General features: G+C 37.6%; 2 protein-coding genes across 9 annotated transcripts in view; one reads left to right on the top strand and one right to left on the bottom strand.

Annotated features, from left to right (window-relative positions):
- Positions 1-717: 717 nt before the first annotated feature.
- Positions 718-16,359, bottom strand: Ccz1 (vacuolar fusion protein CCZ1). Of its 2 annotated transcripts, XM_083135970.1 has the most exons (10): positions 16,107-16,359; positions 15,263-15,360; positions 14,347-14,440; positions 13,702-13,911; positions 10,270-10,445; positions 8,215-8,358; positions 6,593-6,738; positions 4,753-5,020; positions 2,228-2,355; positions 718-887 (listed from the first exon to the last, which is right to left on the bottom strand). In XM_083135970.1, the coding sequence occupies exons 1-10, from the start codon at positions 16,179-16,181 to the stop codon at positions 832-834; spliced, it is 1,395 nt and encodes a 464-aa protein (XP_082992096.1). In that variant the 5' UTR covers positions 16,182-16,359; the 3' UTR covers positions 718-831. The 2 variants fall into 2 exon arrangements, with proteins under 2 accessions (XP_082992096.1, XP_082992097.1); XM_083135971.1 differs by lacking the exons at positions 718-887; positions 2,228-2,355 and adding an exon at positions 3,626-3,821.
- Positions 16,360-16,403: 44 nt separating this feature from the next.
- Positions 16,404-22,823, top strand: part of LOC145999038 (uncharacterized) — a 96,498-nt gene continuing 90,078 nt past the window's right edge. For all 7 annotated transcript variants that reach the window (XM_083135969.1, XM_083135968.1, XM_083135965.1 and 4 more), the window contains exons 1-2: positions 16,404-16,496; positions 19,878-19,917. The gene's annotated coding sequence lies outside the window, so the exon portion shown is untranslated. The remainder of the gene's footprint in view (positions 16,497-19,877; positions 19,918-22,823) is intronic.

Raw genomic sequence — 22,823 nt, 5'->3', positions numbered from 1 at the left:
GTTATTGTGTTCTTGCTGCACAATCAAATGACCATGAATAATAATGGAAACAGTAATGCCTGAAGAATTGATTTGGAAATTTCATGTAGTATTCTGGACTTTACATCTGATTTATTTTATTATAATTTCCAGTGTTAAGAACAAAACCTTTGTTAATGGTGGCAAGTTAAACGTTTAAAACTACCTAAATGTATTTTTATTTTGTCGATTGTGATGTCGAGGGGAAATGATGATTAGATAAAATTGGAGGAACACTCAAAAAAGACTGGTGTTAAAATTGAGTGCAGCACTTATTGTACTCCACCACCAAGACAGCTGCAGAACCTGAAATATTAACTTTTTCTTTTCATAGATGATAATGCTTGCACATACACAACCACCAGAGCACTCACATGCAATATAATTTTGATAAAAATAAATTTAATTGGTTTGGCACAAAGTTGTAACTGTAGGCTCAGTTCAAATTAACCTATCTGAGCATTAGGTTGACCCACATATTCAATTACACTACTTACTGTTCATGTGACGAAGCAGAGTAGATCACGAACAACATAGGCCTGTATGCATCTACAAGTTGAGACTTCCAGTTAGTGGTTAATTTTTTTTTTTGGTGTTATATAAACTTGCTATCCTGACTGGCAAAATTTAATTTTTTCGTTTATACATTGAGTTCACGAAACTAGTATGTGTGAACAAAAAACAAACCATAAACCATCTGTAAAATATTTATTAAATAATTTATGTACATAGTACAAATCATACAGTATTATCCTTCAGTCATGTAACTTGTATATTTTCTTGTTCTACATTCATGACTATCCTTTTAAAAGCTCAGTCATGGAAAAAGATGTAATTTAATTGGCTACCACATAACCTCTTCACTTCATCTGAAATATAAAAACAAATTCTGTACCTGCATTTCCAGATTAAGAATGTATCGTAGGATTTTGTATTTATAGGTTTACTAGGAATCTAGATATGCTTAATTCATAGTCAACATGATATTTCAAAAACTTCCAGTAATTACCTTTAGTATCTAAATATTTAATAATTATAGGGCTGAGCCAATACTGATGTATCTAAGTATTGGTTGAATTTTCTTTGCCTATACCATCCAATACCAAGGATTTTGAGTGGCTAGAGCAGCCAAGAGAATGTCAAGATTTGTCCTTTTCAAAGGTTCATTCACCTGGGGTCCTGCAGAGCAATTCCATGAACACTCCTGGGAAGCAGATAACATCAAAAGCCGGATTAAAGTGAAAGTGATGTGCCAAAACATGACACTGAAGGCATGTAACAGTCTTGTGCTCGGTCGACGCTATTTGGAAATAAAATAAACATTCATAGCCAGTTCTTGCTTACAAACATGTGGGGTAAGAACGTGGACATTTCTAAAACCAGGGTCTGGAGTTTTGGAAAAGACAGGGTTGTGGATTTTCTTCTTGTGCTCTGCCCTTCTGTGTGACTGCTGGCCGATATAGTAGCACCAAGCTTTCTGAAACCTTGGAAAATATGCAAACTACAGGCTTCCAAGCAACTAGCGACACTACTCCCATGCCAGGGTTTCAAATGCTGCGGTGGATCTATTCTGACACTGCAGTGACTTGTTCGTATTGCAAATGACAAGAATAATGGACAGCAGGGCATATACAGAGCCGGCCAAATGAGTATTAATAAATATATCTGCATTTGTATATAGTATTACATAATTTTTCTCCCTCTCCAGGTTAATTCAAACAACAAGAATGTTCTTACATGAAATTGGGGATCATGAAATGAAGCAGAGACAATGATAATCCATAGATTTTTCGGTGGAACTGCAACACTTTAAAAAAGCTTGCAAAATTTCAAAAAAATCTTCTATTTGCAGAAAGTTGTTCACGTAAAATGTCACAATACATTTTAAAGTGCTATAATGCTACATGAGAATAATTTGGGAGTTATTTAATGTCATTAATAGGATGTGATGAATTTTATGACTGTAACTAGCATTTGTTATTTTAAAATGGAATTATACAAGTAACAGCAAATGGTGGTATCGGCTCAGCCCACATTACTTATTGACAGCTTCAAAGAAAGACTTTCACAACATTTTCTGAAAAGAGACCCAACATAATTTACAAAGATTTGATGAAATTAGTAGTAATTTTCAAATAAGTTGAATGGCATACACTTAAATATGATGTAGTACAATTGGGATTAATTTGTTTAATTAAAATTTACTTACCATTTATTTCTATAAGATTTGCATTCTTTTGATGAATGACTACATAGAACTCTCGGAGGTTTGAAATTTTTCCAACCACCCAGCAGTCACTCATTGTCTTCAATATAGTTTCACCTGTGGTTGACATTCTGCAAGTGAAAGAATGGAAATGATCACAATTAACAGGATACCTATTAATCAGACCACTGGAAATTAAATTGTCGAGTAAGAAACAGAGGAACGTAATTCCAAAAGTCTCGTAAATTCAAGTCAGATCGACATATCTCGACTACTCTTTTTAAGAGTCAAACATATTCCTAAGAATACATTATTTGCTCCGTCCTGTAAATTTGATAAATTCGAATTTGTGTGAGAATGTATTGCATAAAGACATCATCCATGCTGAAACTAAAACATACTATAGCGAAACCTCAATTTTACATTTTCCTTCTTTCTACATCTTCATTTTTTGGACCCAATAAAGCAAAACAAAAATTTTCCAACATTTTGAGTTTTGTCACACAACCCCACGAAAAACATATCGAAGTTCAACTGTATCTGTTGTTGTTCCCAAAGCACATACAAACAAGACTAGACTCCCATATTATGTTTTGAAAATTTCTAGTCACAAAGGAGAATCTTGTTTTTATGTTTTACATCTTACATTAATAAGATGAACCCAATGTTTAAATCTGGGACATCTGGCTTAGTACCATTTTACGGTAACCACACTGCCATGGAAGACAACATAAGGAATTTGAAGCCTCTCAGAAGCAACTAGCAAGAAAATGATCTCATGTTTGATCTTTTGAGTAATTACCATAATATATGCTGTACTTTTGTCAATCTATACTGCCTTCATTTGGTTATCGTGCAGATAGAATGTATCGTGTGCAGCAGCTGGAAGCATGCTGATTGACGCTATTGCCACAGATGAAGTAAGATGACTTTAATAGGTTATTTTTGAGAGCGATAGTAAGAGTAGTACACTTTTCAGGTGTCCCATGCCAGACACCAGGAAGTAAATGTTCTAATGTCATTCTGGAAGGTATGACAGGGTGTCTACCAAAATGACAAATCCAAACTTCTTGACCTTCTTTCCCTTTTTCGTAACGTTTATCTAATTGCCCCCCTACTTAAGTATAGTTGCAAAATTAAGAAAATAGATACATTTTTATTCAATGAAAAATCTCTACCACAAGGCCGGTTAAGAAGAAAACTGAAGCTGTAGTTTAACAAGAGATTTTAACTTGCTTTAATTATTTATGCATGTAAAAATAAATGCTTCAGACTTCATCCTGGATGGTGAATGGCCACATTACTTTATTTAAAATTTTACAAAACTTCACACATGCAAGATTGTAATTTTAAAGAAACAAAGTGATGAAATCTTAACCACAACTGTATGCAGTTTTAGATTTCCAAATATTCAATTTAATCAAATCTCTGTACAGATAATAACAATGTAAGTTCACTGTACTGTAAACAATAGCAAATTTTTTTCACCAAAAGCATAATTTCTTGACTGGTAGACACGTTGGATGTGGAGATTTCTCTGAAAGTAATTACTAGAGGGAGCTGTGAGATGATCGGCAAGGTCGTAATACCCATCTCCCTGAAATAAAACTGAAATTATGCAACATTTTCGAAAGTCATATAAGAAATTTTGAAAATTCGTCATTGGACCCATACTCGTCACAAGTTGTGTAAATCTGTTCTTTTGTTCTCATTATTACATGTAAAAGTGAAACGTATCAGCAAAGAGCAGTGGTTGAAGAGTTATACAACAGCATTTTATAAAATTATCCGAAAGTAAAAGGTAAAGGTAAAGTGCTCCCCTGTGCATAGCACCACGCCATGAAGGCGTATAGGGGGTGTGGGGGTAACGCCCCACACTTTCTTGATCCGGTCGTGAGTGGGGGTGATGTGATCAGCATCACGCCCCTGACCGCCTTTACCCCCCAGGGTTTCCCCCAGGTACCCATGTTATTCGACGCTGGGTGGGCGCCGGGGCCGCTTCCACCGTTAGAAAAGTTCCCGGATTTGAACCGGCCGGGGATCGAACCCGGGACCTTGAGCATGGTAGTCAGACGCGTTACCGACTGAGCCACCGCGGCCACCTATTATTATCCGAAAGTAGTGCGAGGGAAAAGCAAAAACATTTTCAAACCCAGTTTGTTAATAAGAGTAACAAATGGATATATTGTTTTGTGAATTGAGTGTGTCGTGCCTTCATATATATATACAGATGAACAAAAAGGACAGAACTGAAATATCATGTGTAGTTTTGAAGAAATGGCACGTTAATTGCAACCAGCTGGTGCTGGGAAGATGTATCCCAGCCATCCACTAAAGGTTAAGAAAAAGGACCTGCCACGGTGCTTTTTATGGGATGGTTCATAAGTGCACAGTCTCAGCAACCATTACTTGCAAAATTGTGGCGAAGCCTGGGGCTACTTGCATCAAGAATTTCCAGTTTTACAGATATAAATATGAGGCATGGTGTTACGTATGACACACTATTATTTTCAAGAAATTCCCCTTACCTCTCTTTATCTCCATTAATGTCAGCTAGCAGACAAAGGACCTCTTGTGACACGCTCACGTTTCCTGTTCTACGATTATCCAAATGAACAGTGCTCTTCTGGGCCAAATTCAACTGGTTGAAGTACACGTACTTATAATGGACTTCAGTGTTGGCGGTGGTCGCATTGCGATTGCACTGCTCAGCCATATCCGACACCAGCGTCGTCAACTGGGGACCAAGGAAAATATCCAGCTTCTTGTAGAAATCTAAATTAAGTTGGAATGATGCTGCAATAAAAGAAAGATCAGCAGCATTAGTGTAATAAAAATTGTTATAGGATGTATCATGTTATAATTTGTAAGGTACAAGCACAAGTGCCCTTCAGGGTATTTCTGGTGTTGCAAATTGTCAGTAAACAACAGTAGTGTATGTATACTCTGGATCATCTAGGTAATCGGAGATGACACAGCTGCGATTTTTAAGAAATTTCTTCATTGTGACATACTTCCAACCATTTTTCCATGAATGCCCAAGAAGCTTTCTCCAGTCTGGGGAATCTTCTGATGGGTGAGATCACGCAGGTCATAGCAAAAGGGAACATGTGTTTCCCAAGTGTGCTTATTCTGAGGCCAGAGTAATTAATTTTCCAGAGAGATTGCACTGTAGTACATCACCTACCTGATACACCCTCGACCCCAGATTCTTTGCTGTTCCCTCAATAGTTCATGCTCTTACCGCTTTCTGCAATTTCTCTGATAAGCTCTGTGTTGGTGCTATAGCTAGAAACCATGCTGTTTTCTCTAACTAACTAACTCCCTAGCCTTCTTAAACCCGAAGGTTCATGGCTGCAGCAACACAGGCCTTCCATCTTTCCCTATCTTGAGCAAGTTCTATATACTCTATTCCATCCCTACCGATTTCCCATAGGTCCATCTCAACGTTGTCCCTCCATCTTCGTCTTGGCCTTCCTACAGGTCTCTTACCATCAGGTTTCCCAACAAGAATCATGTAAACTCCTCTTTCCTCTCCCATTCGTGCCACATGGCCTGCCCACCTAAGTCTTCTTGATTTAATTATTCTACTAATATCTGGACATGAATACAAATTAAGTAGTTCTAAATTATGTAACCTTCTCCACTCACCTGTCTCCTCATCCCTTTTAGGTCCAAAGATTTTGCTAAGGATCTTATTTTCAAATACTCTCAATTTATGTACCTCTTTCAATGTAAGGGACCAAGTTTCGCATCCATATAATACTACAGGCAAAATTACTGTTCTGTATATTTTAACTTTTAGTTTCTTAGATATTAAACGAGAAGACAAAAGTTTATGAAGAGAGAAGTAACATGCATTTCCTGAATTAAGCCTACTTTTTATTTCCTCTTTAATATAATTTTTATTTGTTAATATTACTCCTAAGTATTTGAATTTGGAAACTGGTTCAAACGAGTTGTTATCAATAATTAGATTTTGATTATTACCTAACATTTGGTTTTGGCCTGTAAGCATATATTTAGTTTTCTCTTTGTTAACTTCCAAACCTATCTCTTTAGCAGTTTTGAAAAATATTTTAGCATTATTCTTAATTGTATTCACATCATCCTGTTTTCAGCAGGAGAAATTTCCCATTCCTGGGAAATTCTAGATTCAGACATAACTGACAAGTAAAGGTGCATGAAAAACAGGAACATCTGAATAACATGTATTAATGCATTCGCCAATATTTTGTCCTTGTGCACTTGCACGCAACAGATTTCTACTATGTTCTACCCTTCCGTACCTCTCGTCCATACATGTTAAGAAAAATCTCAGGGCCAATTTATACAGGGCATTCCAAAGGATCCACACAGGAAACTTACCATCTATAAATAAACAAACTGTGGCACTCAGTGCCCTGTATACTATCAAATGGTATACTTCTGCCAAAACATCATTATTGATGAATACACGAGGCACTTTCCCAGGATTTCCAGAATCTTGAAGATTTGGAGGACCCGTAACAAATCTGTGTAGGCGAGACAAAAGAAATAGCATGAGTATTTAAGTAAAAAAGGCTCCCTCCACATCCAAACAATAGTTTTACTTCTGCACCTAGCATTATATTGGCAGACAAAACCATGTGCATATTTCCAATAGTCTTGAAGCATGTTTTTCCTGCCATGACTACCAGTAGCTTCACACACACTGTGACCACTCATTTCCTAAGGCTTCGCCGGAACTTTGGCTGACACTAATGCAGCCATTTTCAAAATTTGCTCTCCTTTCGAAAACCACTATGAGATTCCAAATTCTGAAAAATTATGCCATTAGAGCATCTTCGTGTGGTTGGTTTTTGATGTTGTATAGATATTTCCAATAATTTAATAGGTTTACGTAGTCATGAAACTATTATCAATATCTACAGAGCATTCCCTGACATTCGCTACGAGATTCGGCAGCAAGTGGCCCGGCATCAGCGCTTGTCTTTCCCAGTGAACGGGTCCACGACAGTCGCTTATATTAAACCTCGTAAAAAAAGTTTAGAGTAACAGGGTCAGTTCTGAATAAAAGTGGAACAAAAAATGGGGAAATAAAGTATACAAAGACAATCCGCACACCATCTGTGAGTTAAAAGAGAGTATTGTACGAAAAATCGGGAGAATTACAGTAGATGAACTTGCACCTGTAAATGCCAATGTCCTTCGGAGATGCCAGGAATGTGTTGCAGCAGAGGGACATCATTTTCAACACCTTCTGTAGTCAAGGTAAGTACACAATATGAAAACTAATTTTAATAGCGACTCTAGCGACTGTCGCTGACCTGTTCACCGGGAAAGACAAGCGCTGATGCCGGGCAGCTTGCCGCCGAGTCTCGTAGCGAATATCAGGGAATGCTATGTAGATAACAGCGAAAGCAAATCTCACAAAGATTTACATTAATTCCACAGAAGAAAATCTAAGCAGATGTAATTTTTCACATTTTAGAATATCACAGGTTTTTCTGAAAGGAGCGGAAATTTGGAAAATGGTTAGCTGGCATCAGCAAAGGTCCAGCCAAACCTTAAGTTTCAACAGAGTTGAAGCATTATTTTGTAATGTAGGTTTTAATTAGATTAGCAGCATTATAACAGATTTATGCTGTAACTACAATTAGCATGGTATTTAGAGACAGTGGGGGTCAGTCCCCTTTTGCAAATTTTACCCTTTGGTATGTATGTATGCATCTCTCTCTATCACTAGTTTTAAAACAAACAACTGAAAATCCCTTTCCCTTTTTTTGTTTCAAATATCAAACTGACTACAATGATTACCTACAAAAACTCTTAAGAATACAAAATGTCTGAAAGCAACTTCAATTTGCAGCTGTAAAAACATGCTCAAGCAGCACTCAAAATCTGTATCAAATTATTTTGACTGTATTCTTAATATTGTTTCGACACATTATGATACGAGTTCTAATTTAAGTAGATTAATCATTGAATTATGAACACAAGTATTTCACCTTCCATAATGTGAACTGGAGAAAGGAGAGGTAGGATGTCGTGGCATAGATCCTCCTTGCAGCTCCGTCTCCAAGTGGGAGGGGAGGAGGCTTGTGACCAGGTAGCGATACAGCACTTGCATATCTGCAGGCTCCAAACCACTCCTGCAAAAGCAAAAATAGTGAGAAACATTTAAAATTATGAGGGTATATCAGGATTGGCCAACACATACAACATTGGTTTATCAGTAATATTACCAATCTGAGATATCTCGTAATAAGACTATAACACTGGGGAACAAAAAAAAGATTTTATTTTGCGGCATAAAGTTTAATAACAGTTTCAGCACACAAAACAGCTGTGATTGCAAATTGTATGATTGGTTCAGTTGAATTGACTCCAGTTATAAAAATAAACACACCATGGAAACTGTAGAAGGTAAAATTACTCTACGCTTTTCTCGGTAATATCAAAATTTGATAATGGGATGAAATTCCCATAAGAAACTTATTTATTTATTTGTAAATCGTTGCTAGGCAACTTATGAAGCATTGCTAGGCAGTATATCGGACACTCAACAAAGCTTAAGGAAGAATACCAAAACATAAAAATGGTTTTAGAAAAAAATTGAATATGCTGAACATAAGTGGCTCGTGTGTGTGGATTTGAAGATGGTGATTTTTTTACTAGGACAGCAAAGTGGGTACACAAAGTATCCCTGTTTCCTATGTTTGTGGGATAGTCGTGCTAGAGAAAAGCATTGGACGATAAAAGTTTGGCCCCCAAGGGAAAATATTAGTGGTTGAAGCTAATATCATTCATGAACCGCTGATAGATAGGGACAAAATCATCCTTCCGCCACTGCATATTAAACTTGGGTTGATAAAACAGTTTGTCAAGGCCTTAGATACAAGTGGTGATTATTTCAAATATATATGCCACACTTTTCCAGGACTAAGTATTGAAAAATTGAAGGCAGGAATCTTTGACGGACCACAAATTCGTACACTTATAAATGATGCCAATTTTACAACTTACATGTCTTACATCGAATCTGAGGCCTGGCTGAGCTTCGTGTCCATCGTCAGAGACTTTTTGGGGAATCACAGAGCAGAAAAGTACCCCGATATAGTTGGAAATATGTTGAAAAATGTTGAGAAATTGGGAGCTAATATGAGTGTGAAGATACATTTTCTACATAGCCACATTGACAGATTCCCCGAAAACCTTTGTGATTTTAGTGAAGAACAGGGAAAGGTTCCATTAGGATATAAGGATAATGGAAGAAAGGTACCAGGGATCGCCACATGATGGCCGACAACTGTTGGAGCTTACAGAGAGATAGTCCTAAAAAGCAATACAGCAGGAAATCGTATAGAAAACGTTTTACATAGTTTGTTACTTCATTGTGTATATATTTTCTTAATTATTATGATCATAGGCCTATATAAATTTATTTTTATAATAATGATTGTAATCACAAAAAGAAATGTTAAATTGTTAATTTATATGTATTTCTTATGTTACCGCCATTTTGGTTTAGTTGCATTTATTTCATAAATTAGAGCCAATTCAGGAAATATATTATTTTATCATTATTCAGCAGCATGTAATCGTCCTAAATTAGCTCTCAAACACTGTGCCACAATTTCACTTTTCCCCGGTGTAATTTAGTACAAAATTCTATCATTTTGTTATTATTTTTACGAATATAACTCATATATTTTGAATATTTAATTGTTTTGCAAATAATAATCCGTCGCGCAACAGCCCATGAAGGGCCTAGGCATACCTACCGATTGTTTTGCAAAGGAAATGTCAAAATACAACTTTTCCTCTTTCAAAGAGAAGCAGACTTCTGGTTATTATGAACCATTCACCTTTTTTTCAAGGAGCATTTGTGATTTTATATCACATTGGTAGAATATCAATTATTATTACACTTGCATTGTTACTCTCTTCCCAAAATTAGTAGTGCTATTAATAAAATTAAATCAATCTAAAAAAAAAAGTACTTTATTTTGGCAGAAATTCTAAATGCAATACTAAAAAAAAAATTATGTAAAAATACTCACCACACTAACTGGTCATTGTACATGAAGGCCGTATACTTGACCTCACTAAATGTGGATTCAATCAAATTCATGAAACACTGAACTCTGAGAAAGGTTTGCTTGTCCAATGGGAGGAACTGAATTCCCTGGAACACATCCAAGATGTCTGCAAAATTCAGCTTTAGAGTTAGTAGATACTGGAAAATCAAGAAATTGAAACATTAGCATCCTTCAATATGCTTATCTTGTATCTTATAATAAAATATTTTGAAAGAATGGCATTTCGTCTAAGAATATTCAGATTTTTGTTGTTTTTGAAAGCGACATTGGATAATATGAAATTCAGATTCCTTGTGTAACGTTTTTAATATATTCAATATTATAAATAAACTCTACAAAAAGTGAAAATTGACGCAAAATATAGTACAATTTTCGGCCATCAGAGGCCGCTGTCCTCGATTGCTCGACCGGTGCTGCCTCTCGCGGAGCACTCGGTATATACGGGCTGGACGTAAAACCACACAGTGCAACAGAGGAGCTGATACTGACTGGAACGGAACTCGACCACTTTCCCCCTTGGTCACGAGAAGCCAGCGAGAGACGTACCTAGCCTGTGGCCTGCGAGGACGGAAGCCTTCATTGCTCGCCACTCGTAAAATGGACTGCATCTAAGGGAATAATTACGGTGATTGGAGTGCGGCATTGCAGGACCATTTTGAGGCTGAACTTTTCTGTTATATAGGTACGTAAACTCTCTGCTGTGCTGCAAGAACTTTATAATTGTGCCAACGTTCCAGATCGTTCCCCCCCCCCCCCCTTATCAAAAGTAAAGTCTACACTAAATCTTTTTGCATTAGTCCTGTTACCCCTTGTTGCGACGCCTTTTGGGGTGCTGCGAAGGAATTACGTGAAATAAGCATAAGAATTGTTCACTGAAATTGTCGAAGAGTGAATTGGGTGATTTATTAATTTGAATTTTGACTCACATCATCTTCCCGTCGCCCAAAGACTTACTGCTTTTCGAAAAATTGAACTTTTAACATGTGCGGATTTACTTCCTTGAATCGACGAACGTAACAATTGCATTTTGGTCGACGTGATAATGTAATCGGTCCACCCATTTGACGTTCCGATTTTTACGAACTAAGACTTTGGTTAAATTTTCTTGTATACGAACAAAAGAAAACTACGTGTCCTGTGCAACGTATATCACCTTATCCGGGATGCATGTTCCTTCCCTCCTTTACCCCTTTCTCGGTAGCATTCAAATCGGGAGAATTGAGTTAATGTTAATGATTGGCAAAAATAATGCCGTAAGGTAAATCAGGGTAAAATCTAAATGAAGACTTGCACCGCAATTAACATACATGGGAAATAATTGGGAAGTATTTGTTGATTGTCTAATGTGGATTGTTTAATTGGATTTGAGTAATATACGCATGTGCATTTTGTTTACGCATGATTAAATGATGCTCGTTAACTGTTGTAAATTAATTGTACACGCAGGACGTGTTTGTAAATTTGACGTGCTCTCACGTCATTCATGTGAATAGTGTTTTGGCTTACGCTGATTGTTCTGTTTTGACTCTTTTACGAGCTTTTTGGTGTTCTTGAAATACATATAGTAATTGATTAACGTAGTTGTCTTGTTGATAATTCACAAATACAAATTGACCTTTTGCCTTACTTGAAAATGGTAGTACATAAACGAATGCGTGCATAAAACGCAAGACACGAGTCTAAGAGATGATTGAAATCCAAGGTTCCGTTTTGACAATTGTAGACATGGCCGACAAATAGAGTTACCGTAATAGAAAATTGTGAGGACAAATTAACGCAACGGAGAAAGCACGGTGTGCCATTCGTTGGTGGACCCTTTTGACTTTATGCATACGCTTATATATATATCTATTTTGTGTGTATATTGTATTACAGGGCTTTGTCTCACGTTTCTCGCCGGCATTGCTCGTAGACTCTTGCACTGTCGATCGAGAAGGGCGACGCAAATTGTAATTTGTAATATATAGTGTGAGGCTTCAAATATTGTCCAAAGTTGTGGTTGCCGCGCAGCCACTTTCCAGTTTAAATATCGCGAGTGATCACAACCAACCCCCACTATAACATTACACTTGATTATCTCTAATTCAGACTTTTTTCAAATAGTAATTAGTAGGTTCCTGTAATAATAAAAGAAAATTGTACAGTTACATGGTGTTTCAAACTGATTCTCGGGGTTTTGATAACCAAAGATATACAAGATTGTTACACAGCTTACAAATATATGGGTCATCCCTTACCACAACCAGTTATTACGGAGTTCAAATCTAGCTTTTCATTCTGGTTGTTGGTAGTTCATTCAGTGCTCGAAGTAGGGGGGGGGGGGTATGCGAGGGGATGCAAAGCATCCGCCCAGTTAATCCCAAGGCTCAACCAAACATGCCCCCAGCTAACATTTTCCTACTCGAGCACTGTGTTCATTAATGAAACAATCAATTCTGGGGGGAAGTGAAACTTACATGACATGTTCTGTGGCCTTCATCTGGTTTAACAACTGTCAACCTAAACTGTGTGCTTCACAGTCACATATTGTTTCATAGTTCTAAACTAGATGGCAGGTCATCATCAACTGACAGTGTCACCAACCATAACATACAATTGCTGATCCTAGTTAAATTGACTATTTTTAGTGCACCTACTGGAAGCTTTCGTATGAAAATCTCCAAAACTTAGCAGTACTGACAATTCGTCCTTTCCATTCCTGTGTAGCTGCTCTGGTCTAGTCGGTAGGCCATCTGCTATGTGGAAGACCCAGGTTCGATTCCCGGGATGGGTGATCCAAGGATGGAATTTTTTCCCCTTCTTTCCACATAAAGTGGCTCTGAGGCTCATCCAGCCTCAAATCAATGGGTACCGAGGGGGGCAAAGGCAGCCAGAACATGGTGCTGATCACATTACTTCCAAAAAAAATGACTGACATCGACAATGTGTGTCTATATGTGTGTGCTATATGCATGAGGAACTTTACCTTACCACCTTATGCACAGATAGGACTGACCCTGCAGGCCAGGAGATGTGGGGAAGGAGAGGAGGGGCGGTATATCTAAGGAAGGATCTCCCACCTGTCCTTATTTTAAAACCTAGAAGCATCTACCAGCTAGCCACAAAGCTCAAGTAAACATCCCCTCGTCTAAAAATTTACACTTTGAACAGTCTCCACTGGGTATCGAACCTGACACACTTTGATTACATGACGACAAAGACACCACTATGCCATCGGCAAGGTGAAATCATGTTATGCACCATGTGCATTAATTAACAAAGATTGAAATTCTTTTCTCGAATAAGAAACATGTTAAATCTTATCAAGTACATCGTTGAGCTAATGAACTCCCAAAGGTACGACCAATACTTCCACAATGTGCACTCCATTAAGACAATTAAACTCTCACTTACTCTTGAGAAAAAGTGATCCAACCTTTGCTTCAGAAATGATACATCACCACTTTTACTCAATATTGAGCTGAAAGTTCCCATGAACAGCCTGAACATCTGATAGGACTGCAATAATACTGCAAGGTAGACATTATCCTGTACATCATCACTCTGGTATTCAAGGTAATCTTGGCCGTCCTTCACTTTTTGAATGTAAGGGATAGAAACCGTCTGAAAAGAGATACAATTAACATGGATAGATGCACAGTAACCTTTAGCGGATGAACTTTTATGTCTGTCAGCCTCTTCAGCCAGAAGGTTTTCAATGGAATTTTAAAATTTTCACAAAAATTCTTATTTGGGTAACTCCTCTAGCCCCCATAACAAACCAAATTGAATACAAAAATTCTAAAACGTACAATGGTACCAAGTCATGAAAACTGTTTGGTCCTGGTATACTTATTTGTTATGTTTGTTAATACACATCAAACTGATTATTATTGTTACGATTCTCGTTCCTTATTTTGAACAGATTACAATATTCAGTTTACTCTCTCGGAAAAACTTATTGTGTTTAGAAAAATGTTAAGTACCTATATAGAAACTGTATGTTAATTACATGTTTTCGCAGATTATGGTATTAGCAGATAGTGCTCCTCAACTTACCATTACCATCCAGAAATTCTTCTCTGCCTGGAAATACAACTGACGAGTCTTTTGGGTGTGGAGTGACTCACAAGGATGGTCTGAATTGAATGTGCTGAAATTAGTACAAGGGCAAAATATACTACAAATCAATAGCTATTTCTGTTATGCTGATATTGCAGCACTTCAAGAAATATAAACAATGAGGTTCCGTTAGCATTTTTGCATGTTTTATTCCCTCTTGTGTACATGTATACATCATCACTTTCTGGATTCAACTTTCTTCTAATGCACAATTTCTGAAAGGTTATAAAAATTATGTTTTGATGTTTGAGATCATTTGAGATACAATTTTACTAATTTCTGAAGGGGTTGCATTTGAACTTTCATCTAAGTTCAACCAAGTATGTAATCATACAGGATGATCAGGAAGGATTTACGTTTATACTCAGATAGCTTAATTAGGACTGGAACTACAGTGGAATGTGAACCACTGGGGATTCAACATGAGATCCTTGGATTACAAAGTGATAGCGGGAAGGTTAGGGGTGGGAAAGACATTTAGAATACTGGAAAGAAGTCTACAAATAAGGTTGAATAGACTAATTTGCACCTTTTGAAGTTGCAGAAAGTATTAATTTGTGAGAAATTGTCATGACAGGAGATAGTGCAATTCACTGTACTTGCAAAAACTTTTTTTTTTTTACTAAGACAATTAAATTTCACCTAGTAAACATGTACAAAAGGTAAAGCTACCTTAAAGCCCAGGTACTCATTGATTATGCACTGGAAAAATGTCCTACAGGTAGGAGTAACATTATAATGCCACCCTGATCAATGTAACAAACTCTCACAAGCATACTGAATTACTCAATCAAAACTTGGACCCTACTATGCAAGTTTATCATGATATAATTAACAAAATTATTTAGCTTACTCTTTGAACTTAATAATTGCTTCACTAAGGCCAACATTCTTCATTTGTGTATCCAAATCAGTCTTTGGTGGGTAATAATACAGTATTTTCTTCTGTTCCTGAAAAAGAATAGAGCAAAGAGATGTTGAATTCACATTCTGGATACAGAATTAAGTTATTGTTGATATAACAACAAACCACCTAACCTTTGGGTCACAATAAATTGTTTGCTAGCATCAGCTATTTCAGCTAAAAATGAATAGAACATCACCGGAAAATTTGTACGAGAGTGATGAATATCTGTATTTATGTCAAATTATGTTATTGATTTTCATTAACTGATTTATGGTTGTTTGAAACAGATAAACACGCTGTATCAACTATAAGTCAGTTAAAGTAACTGCACAATCTATGCCATAAGGAGATGTAAGAATCTTATTCAACAAGATAAAAAAAAATGTAGATTGAAGAACAAGTTGGTTTTATTCATACAGATCAATAGTACGTAAAGCTAAGCTCAAAGAATGATTCCGACTTATTTGTACTTTACAGACTTCCATAAAATATATCTAGGCGTACTTATATGCAGGTAAAGGGTGGCAAATTTTGCCTGCATCTAGAAAAACGAAGGAAAAAATTGATTTACTTTGAAATCGAATCGAATGAATTAATATATGGCACTTCAGCCAGGTTTTGATATGTTCGACATTTCCCTCGTCCTTTGATATATCAACAAGTATCTTTGGTCTTATACAAGTACAAGGCACCATAGCTCTGAAAGAAATCATGGTGCCATTCGTATTTACAATTTTATATAATACCCACTCACTCAATTCTCTAAATTTGAAGAACAATTCTGACTAACCTCTCCTTCTTTTTGTCCATAAGTTGGATTGTAAACAAAAAAGTTTAATAAAGTAACTTCAGATCTTGTTGACATTATATCATTCTCACTACACTGTATCGAGAAGAAGTCGCTAGTTGCATGACAACTCTTAATCTTCAGTTAGTTCTACTGATTTGGAATGAAATACTTAAATATTAACATTCCTCAACGCATTTTATGCACTTTCACGCAAAACATTCCGCAATGTTCAACCAGTAGCGTAAAGAACAGTTGACAAACGACTACCCACAACTAGTGCCATCTATGAGTTCTCTTAGCAGACGACGCAAACGACATGGAGGGTGGGTGCGGATCTTGAAAGTTACAGAACGACGTTCTTTCGAATTTCGAACGCAGGTGCATTTTCCGGTAAGTAACATGTCCTTTTATCACTTTTCTTGTATAGTTTTGCATATTTAATGTCTTGTATAAGGTTAATATGATATTGAGACGCAAAAGCGCGAAATATCAGCGTGAATCATCGCGCGTTCTCTTCTCCACGCTAGTTAAATATAACTTCGAGACGCAGCTCTGCCTTTTTGGTTTGTTGTTTTAGTCTTTAGTTTGGAAACGAATTAGGACTAAGGAAATTCTATAAAAAATGTCATAGAACGGTGTTGTAATTGGAAATATTAGAAATATTAATCGTTAGGCACTCGCATTACAGCTTGACAATATAATACGAGCGTGAAATGAAAGGTGTGTGCGGTGTAGACATCAGAATGGACAACAATGCGTTTGGTTTATCGCTGTGTTGAATTCCACTTTACAGTAAATGAACCATGTTAGCAATATTGGTAGATTCAAAAATAATTGTGTGCATGTAGGCTATAAATCTAAGACTGTTCTAATAAGTCTTTTATTACGAAGTGATTACAACGCAATAGGCAATTTTACACCTACGACAAAGTAACAAGCACACTTGCATTTTTATTTTATTATGAAATTTTGAAAGAAACCGATCAGACAAGGCGTACGTTTTGACTAAGTAACATTTCTAACAGTACAAAAAAGCACAACAGTTCGATATAATTACTGTGGAATTAATCTTTTGCTTCAATAATTTAACGGACTTTTATTGTTCGACATTTCTCGACACTGAAAAACCTAGAATCTACATACTATTTCAAGTGATTTTTATAAAAAATTCTGGAATAAAAACTGCCATTTCCAAGACATGACAGACACAGTGCAGAATATATGGACTTTCAAATACGATCATTTAGAATTTTTCGGCAGTTTGGGATCCTGATAAGTCAAGAAATACCAGTACCTAATTTTCCTAGTACAGTCCCAGCACCGACATTTCGGGATACCGCACACCCTTATGTCATTAGTTTTGTGAGTTTAATTCCATGTGGTGCTAGGGTTATCCGTTTGTTTAGTTTGTCACGTTGTATTGTTTCTATCCTTTTCGTGAATTAAATCTCAAGACGTATTGCATACTGTCGCATGCATGTGGCTTCTCAAAGTAAGCTATACAATTTTTGTTTACATTTGGCAGGCATGTTTCTTAATATTACGAATACGATGTAAATTCAAGATTTCTAAAATTATTGACATAATTAGAACAGCATTTCTTATGATTGGGAAGGAAATTCATCATGAAAGAATTGCAAAGTAGCCGTTAACAGCTACCATGTTCTAAAATGATATTCGGGCGACTATTCGCTGACCTCTGTGACGAAGAGATTAGCAGAGCGCGCTACGACGCCAGGGTTCCAATCCCGGTCTGGGGCATATGTGTCTTCTATGAGCGTGTCTCTTCATCAATATCACTCAACGTCGCGATTAGATCAAATATCCTAATTCAATCAATCTGGCGACTATTCTTTCTTGATGCAAATGCAAATCTTTACTGTATGTTTGTAGCTATATATATATTTCAAATCTTTGTAGCAATCGTATTATTACATCTTATCCTTCATTGACGCCACCAGAAAAGGATGAATGGGGGCAGAAAGATATTAGTAGGTGTTCTTGTTTGCGGGGCGGGGGTTGCGGAAAACTGAATAACCAATCTTCCCTATTAAGGGTGTGGAGTAATGAAACTTTGTTCGGATCGAGAGACTTAAAAAATATAGAATTTTGCACATCATTTTATCGCAGAATGAAAACTGCCATTCCGTAGTCGGAATTTGACATAAAATATAATTAAGTCTGATTAGTACTATAACTTCGTGGTATTAAAAGTGAGTGGAGTGTTAGTGGTACTACGAGGGGCAATCAATTTAAGTACTCCAAAATATCACGTGGAGAGTGTTTTTTTTTAAAAATTCAGTTGAGTTACAAACTAGGTTCTAGCCGCCTAAATAAACAAGCACTTGGGTTGGAGTGTTCGACTCGTGATATCGCCACGAAACGTTCCAGATTCGAGTTTTGGCCTCGAATGAATGTTCCTAATCAATTTCATCTAAACATCCTCATTGACGTGATTAGCTTAGGTAGGCAGAAAAGTGACGTTCACTTAGAAAAATACGGACTAGAGCCTCCACTCCCGCTTTTTGCGTCGTCGCAGGTCGAATCTTTTCCCAGTCGTTGTTAATTTCTGTAGAACATTGTGTGCGAACAGAACTTTGTTCTTCAGCCGTCAGTGTTTGACCTCATTCCTAACGTCTCATTCTTCGAATAGAAAAGATTTAAAGCGAACTGGTTTCTTTTGGTATGCGAGACACAATTCCACGTTCGCGCAGGAATTAGTTCTCGACCATGAAGGGAAAAAATGATTTAAGAAAGAAGAAGGTATTATTGCTTCAGATGCGCGCTTGGGCAGTGTTAGTGTTATTCGAAACAAAGTCTCTTGTGTTTGTTGATGTTGATATCTGGTGTTTGCAATTGTCCTTGTACCGATTTCATAATTGTCACAATAAACAGAGTATCGAATTAAACTATTTGCTTTTGGAGATGACCCACTGACTGACCTTTTTTTCCCGATGCGTGTATTACATGTTTGAAAACTCCAGAATTTGCTTGCAGTTATATAAGTACTTTTTAGAACACTGGGTATCGGTACCGGTTTGAATTTATTTACCGATACTTCCCCGCCATTTTGATCTTTCACAGACTCCTTAAATATGCCGCGGGACACTTTCGCGGAATGTACTCGTAATTATCCTGAAAATATGCAAAATTCCAGGTATATTTTTATTTTGCACCAGTTTTCTATGAAAAAAATTGATAACATAACATGTAATTTAATATTTTGGTGTAATTCTTGAATAGATTGAAGCAAAACTCTTGGTAAATTGATTCATATAATTCGAGTGAAATCACTCCCACACAAATGTTATTTTGAACAACTTTTAATTATTGCAATTTTCAAGTATTGGTATCGGTTCAAAGTGGTATCGGCTCAGCCCTACAAAAATGCTACTAAATTTGAAACCAGGAGATGAGAAACAACCACATTGGGGAAGAGAGGGGGACATCCTATTTAGTAATATGAGGAAGTAGGTCTAGTTAGAAATTCAAATCCGGGAGTCCATGTCAGTTTCAGTCAAATCCCTGTCTCTGCTGTTGCTATCACCTCCTGATGGTCTGGTTTCAGGTTCCGGACTGCGTATCTTTTGTATTTGTCCCTTGATTATTTTAATCTAATCTCATTCATCCTAGTTTTCATGCCTAACCTAAGGAGTTATGAGAGCTACATAGCGTGAAAAATACATTTTTTATTAATTACAAAATGCATTTTTCTTCTTTGCACGTGTTAGGACTGATAAACCTAACGTTTAATTTTTTTTCTATCCGAAGGTTCTACTGCCGAAGGATTTGGTAGAAATACTCCTGATCGGTAAGTAAATGTTTTTCATGCAGATAGTGATAGTTGTGTGGTAAGACTAGATTTAATATTTAACCTTTTGATTACCAAGCCCATTTTGCCATGTAAGCCCTCCGGGACCGGACCAATTTTAAGCAAAATTCAGTGTTTCATTTAGATGACTGTAGATCGGAGGCCTCTACAGACGAATGAAGTACCGTTATACGCGGACTGAACCATAGATTCGGACTACATACAATTTATGCACATTGAGTGTATATATGGATGCGGAGGGAGGGGAGGAACAGGAAAATTCCAAAATCTCAGAAAAAATGCCCCTCCGCCCCTGGACAACAAAGTACAGGACATTGTCAAAATACACATGCAAATGATCGCTGGCATGTCTGGAACAAGAAAATAATTGCAATATTATGATATGAACAATACAGCACGACTTGTACCCCCAAAACGATATGTCTGTATGCCACTGAGCCATTTAGCAAAATGCGCAGTTACCTTGAAACGACTGTAGGTCCGAAGCTAATTGCCCTAGATGGACGAATCAAGTACCGTTATACGCGGAATAAACCATAAAATCGGACTATATAAAATTTATGCACATTGAGTGTATATATGGATGCGGGGGGAGGGGAGGAACCGGAAAATTCCAAAATTTCTGAAGAAAAATGCCCCTTCTCCCTCCGCCCCTGGACAACAAAGTACACATGGAAATGATCGTAGGCATATTTGGAATAAAAAGATAATTGCATTATTATCATACGAGCAATAGAACACGACTTGTACTCCCTAAACGACATGTCTATGCGCCACTGACTCAGTTTCAAAGGAAGCCGCCATTTCCCACACCTTTTTATGGAAGAACAAAACGTTCAAGAGTCTTTACGGTGCAGTATACGTGTTAACAATAATATAAAAGAAGAGAATGGCAATTCCAGCGAGAAATAGCGACATTATGACGTAAAAACTACGAACATGACAAGGTATCTTTTATAAGATAAGTGGTTCCCCGGGGGTTACAGGAAAGTATCTTTTAAAAGATAGGTGGTAAACAAGAGGTTAATAATTGTTTTGTGTAAATCAAGGAAGATGTTATTAGGGAAGATACCGAGACTTAGCGCAGTCTCGTCTTTAATCTCGAAAGAATGGTTATAAAATGTAAAAATATTCATCTTACATGAACATTTAAACGTTCGCACGTTAAATCAGTATTGAGAGCTTTGTCGGGCACACCATATATTACACTTGACAACACGATAGGTCAAAATGTTAATCCCCTCAAAAACATAAGCAGTATTCAGTATTCGGTTAGCTTCAAGATGGCTGTTAATGTTATTGTCATTTCCGACTACACATTTCTGTGAACTGTACTTTTAAACCTTGACAAAAATTAAAACATTTAAAAGGGAAGGATTCAGCTCCGTTGATGAAGAAACAAGACTTGCATTGCCAACGATTCCAGCACGTCTCAGCTGTCTGTCTCTCCAGCAAGGCAGTCACAAGTATCACATTTGAGTTTTTACACACACAGACTAATCGGAACATGAACAACAGTTTAGGGTGAGCAGACGTCCTGATTTTTGCAGGACAGTCCTTTGCTTGAGGGTCATGTCCTGCGGTCTGCGATGCTACTCCAAAAAAACAAATATGTCCTATTTTTTGACAGCGTCCCGCAAAACACCCAGACGAATTGTTTACCTCTGTGAAACTGTTAGTGCCTTTTAAATTAATAGTATTGTTATTTTGCAGAGAGATAACAGTTACTATGGATCTGAAAAAAATATACGCTTGCGCTTAGACGCAGATATTCCATGCAGTCTGTTGATGATTATGATATGCAAGGTACCGACTCATGACTAAAAGTATATGCAGGGGCGGTTTGAAAATTAACAATAGCCCAATTCTGGGGATTTGCATGTTTGATGAGTTGATAACTACAGCTGCGGCAAGAGACAAATACACTGCTCAAAAGAATTAGAGGATAATGCGATATTGACGGAATTCGCCACTAACATGCACAAATCGTTACTCTGTGGGTCAACGTACGTATCGTAGTGTTATGTAATCACAAAACTCGGTTGAAAAGAATATGCACCAGGGGGCTACCGACGTTCCACATCACATGACCTGAGCGTAGAGCTGAATGGGCAGAAGCACTGCCCTCTCTGTGTCATCCTGTTTACTTGGAACAATGCAGTGCTGCTTTAGGGTGATTACGTGATGCCTCCGCAACGCGAATTACGCGAGTCCACTGCTTGGAGAGCAATTGGACGATTGGAAGCTGGTCAAACATCAAGTTGTGACAGCAGCGTGTGGAGTGTCGCAAAGTGTCATCTGTAGACTGTGGAGGCGTTTCCAGGATACCGGAACGGTACGAAGACGACGTGGGCAGAGTCGGACAACATCAACAACCCCACAAGATGACCGGTATTTGGCATTACTAGGCCGTCGCAACCGCCGAATGAATGCTACCGAACTGCAACGTGAGCTCACCGTGGCTACGGGAAGACGCGTATCGACGCAGACGATACGGAATCGCTTTCATCAGGTAGGCCTGTATGCCCGTCGACCGATGGTGTGCGTGCCGCTCACTGCACGTCACCGGAGAGCCCGCAGAGAGTGGGCTGAAGAACATCGTGCGTGGAACCATGAACAATGGCAATCGGTTTTGTTAAGTGACAAGTCTCGGTTCAGCACGTATCCCGATAATCGACGACTGTTTGTGTGGCGAGAAAGAGGAACACGCAACAATCCACAATTCGTGCAAGAACGACATGCGTTTGGTGGTGGTGGAGTTCTCGTGTGGGCCGGCATCAGTATCGGTGGTCGTACAGACCTCTACAGAGTCCGGAATGGATCGCTGACAGCAGTGCGATACCGTGATGAGATCTTGCGACCCATAGTTGTTCCTTAGCTGCAGC

This window comes from Lepisma saccharinum, chromosome 14 (assembly GCF_977018435.1).
Source record: "Lepisma saccharinum chromosome 14, izLepSacc3.1, whole genome shotgun sequence".
In the NCBI taxonomy this organism is placed as follows: domain Eukaryota; kingdom Metazoa; phylum Arthropoda; class Insecta; order Zygentoma; family Lepismatidae; genus Lepisma; species Lepisma saccharinum.
Note: the sequence above shows the minus strand (reverse complement) of the source record. Positions and strands in the feature narration are given on the sequence as shown.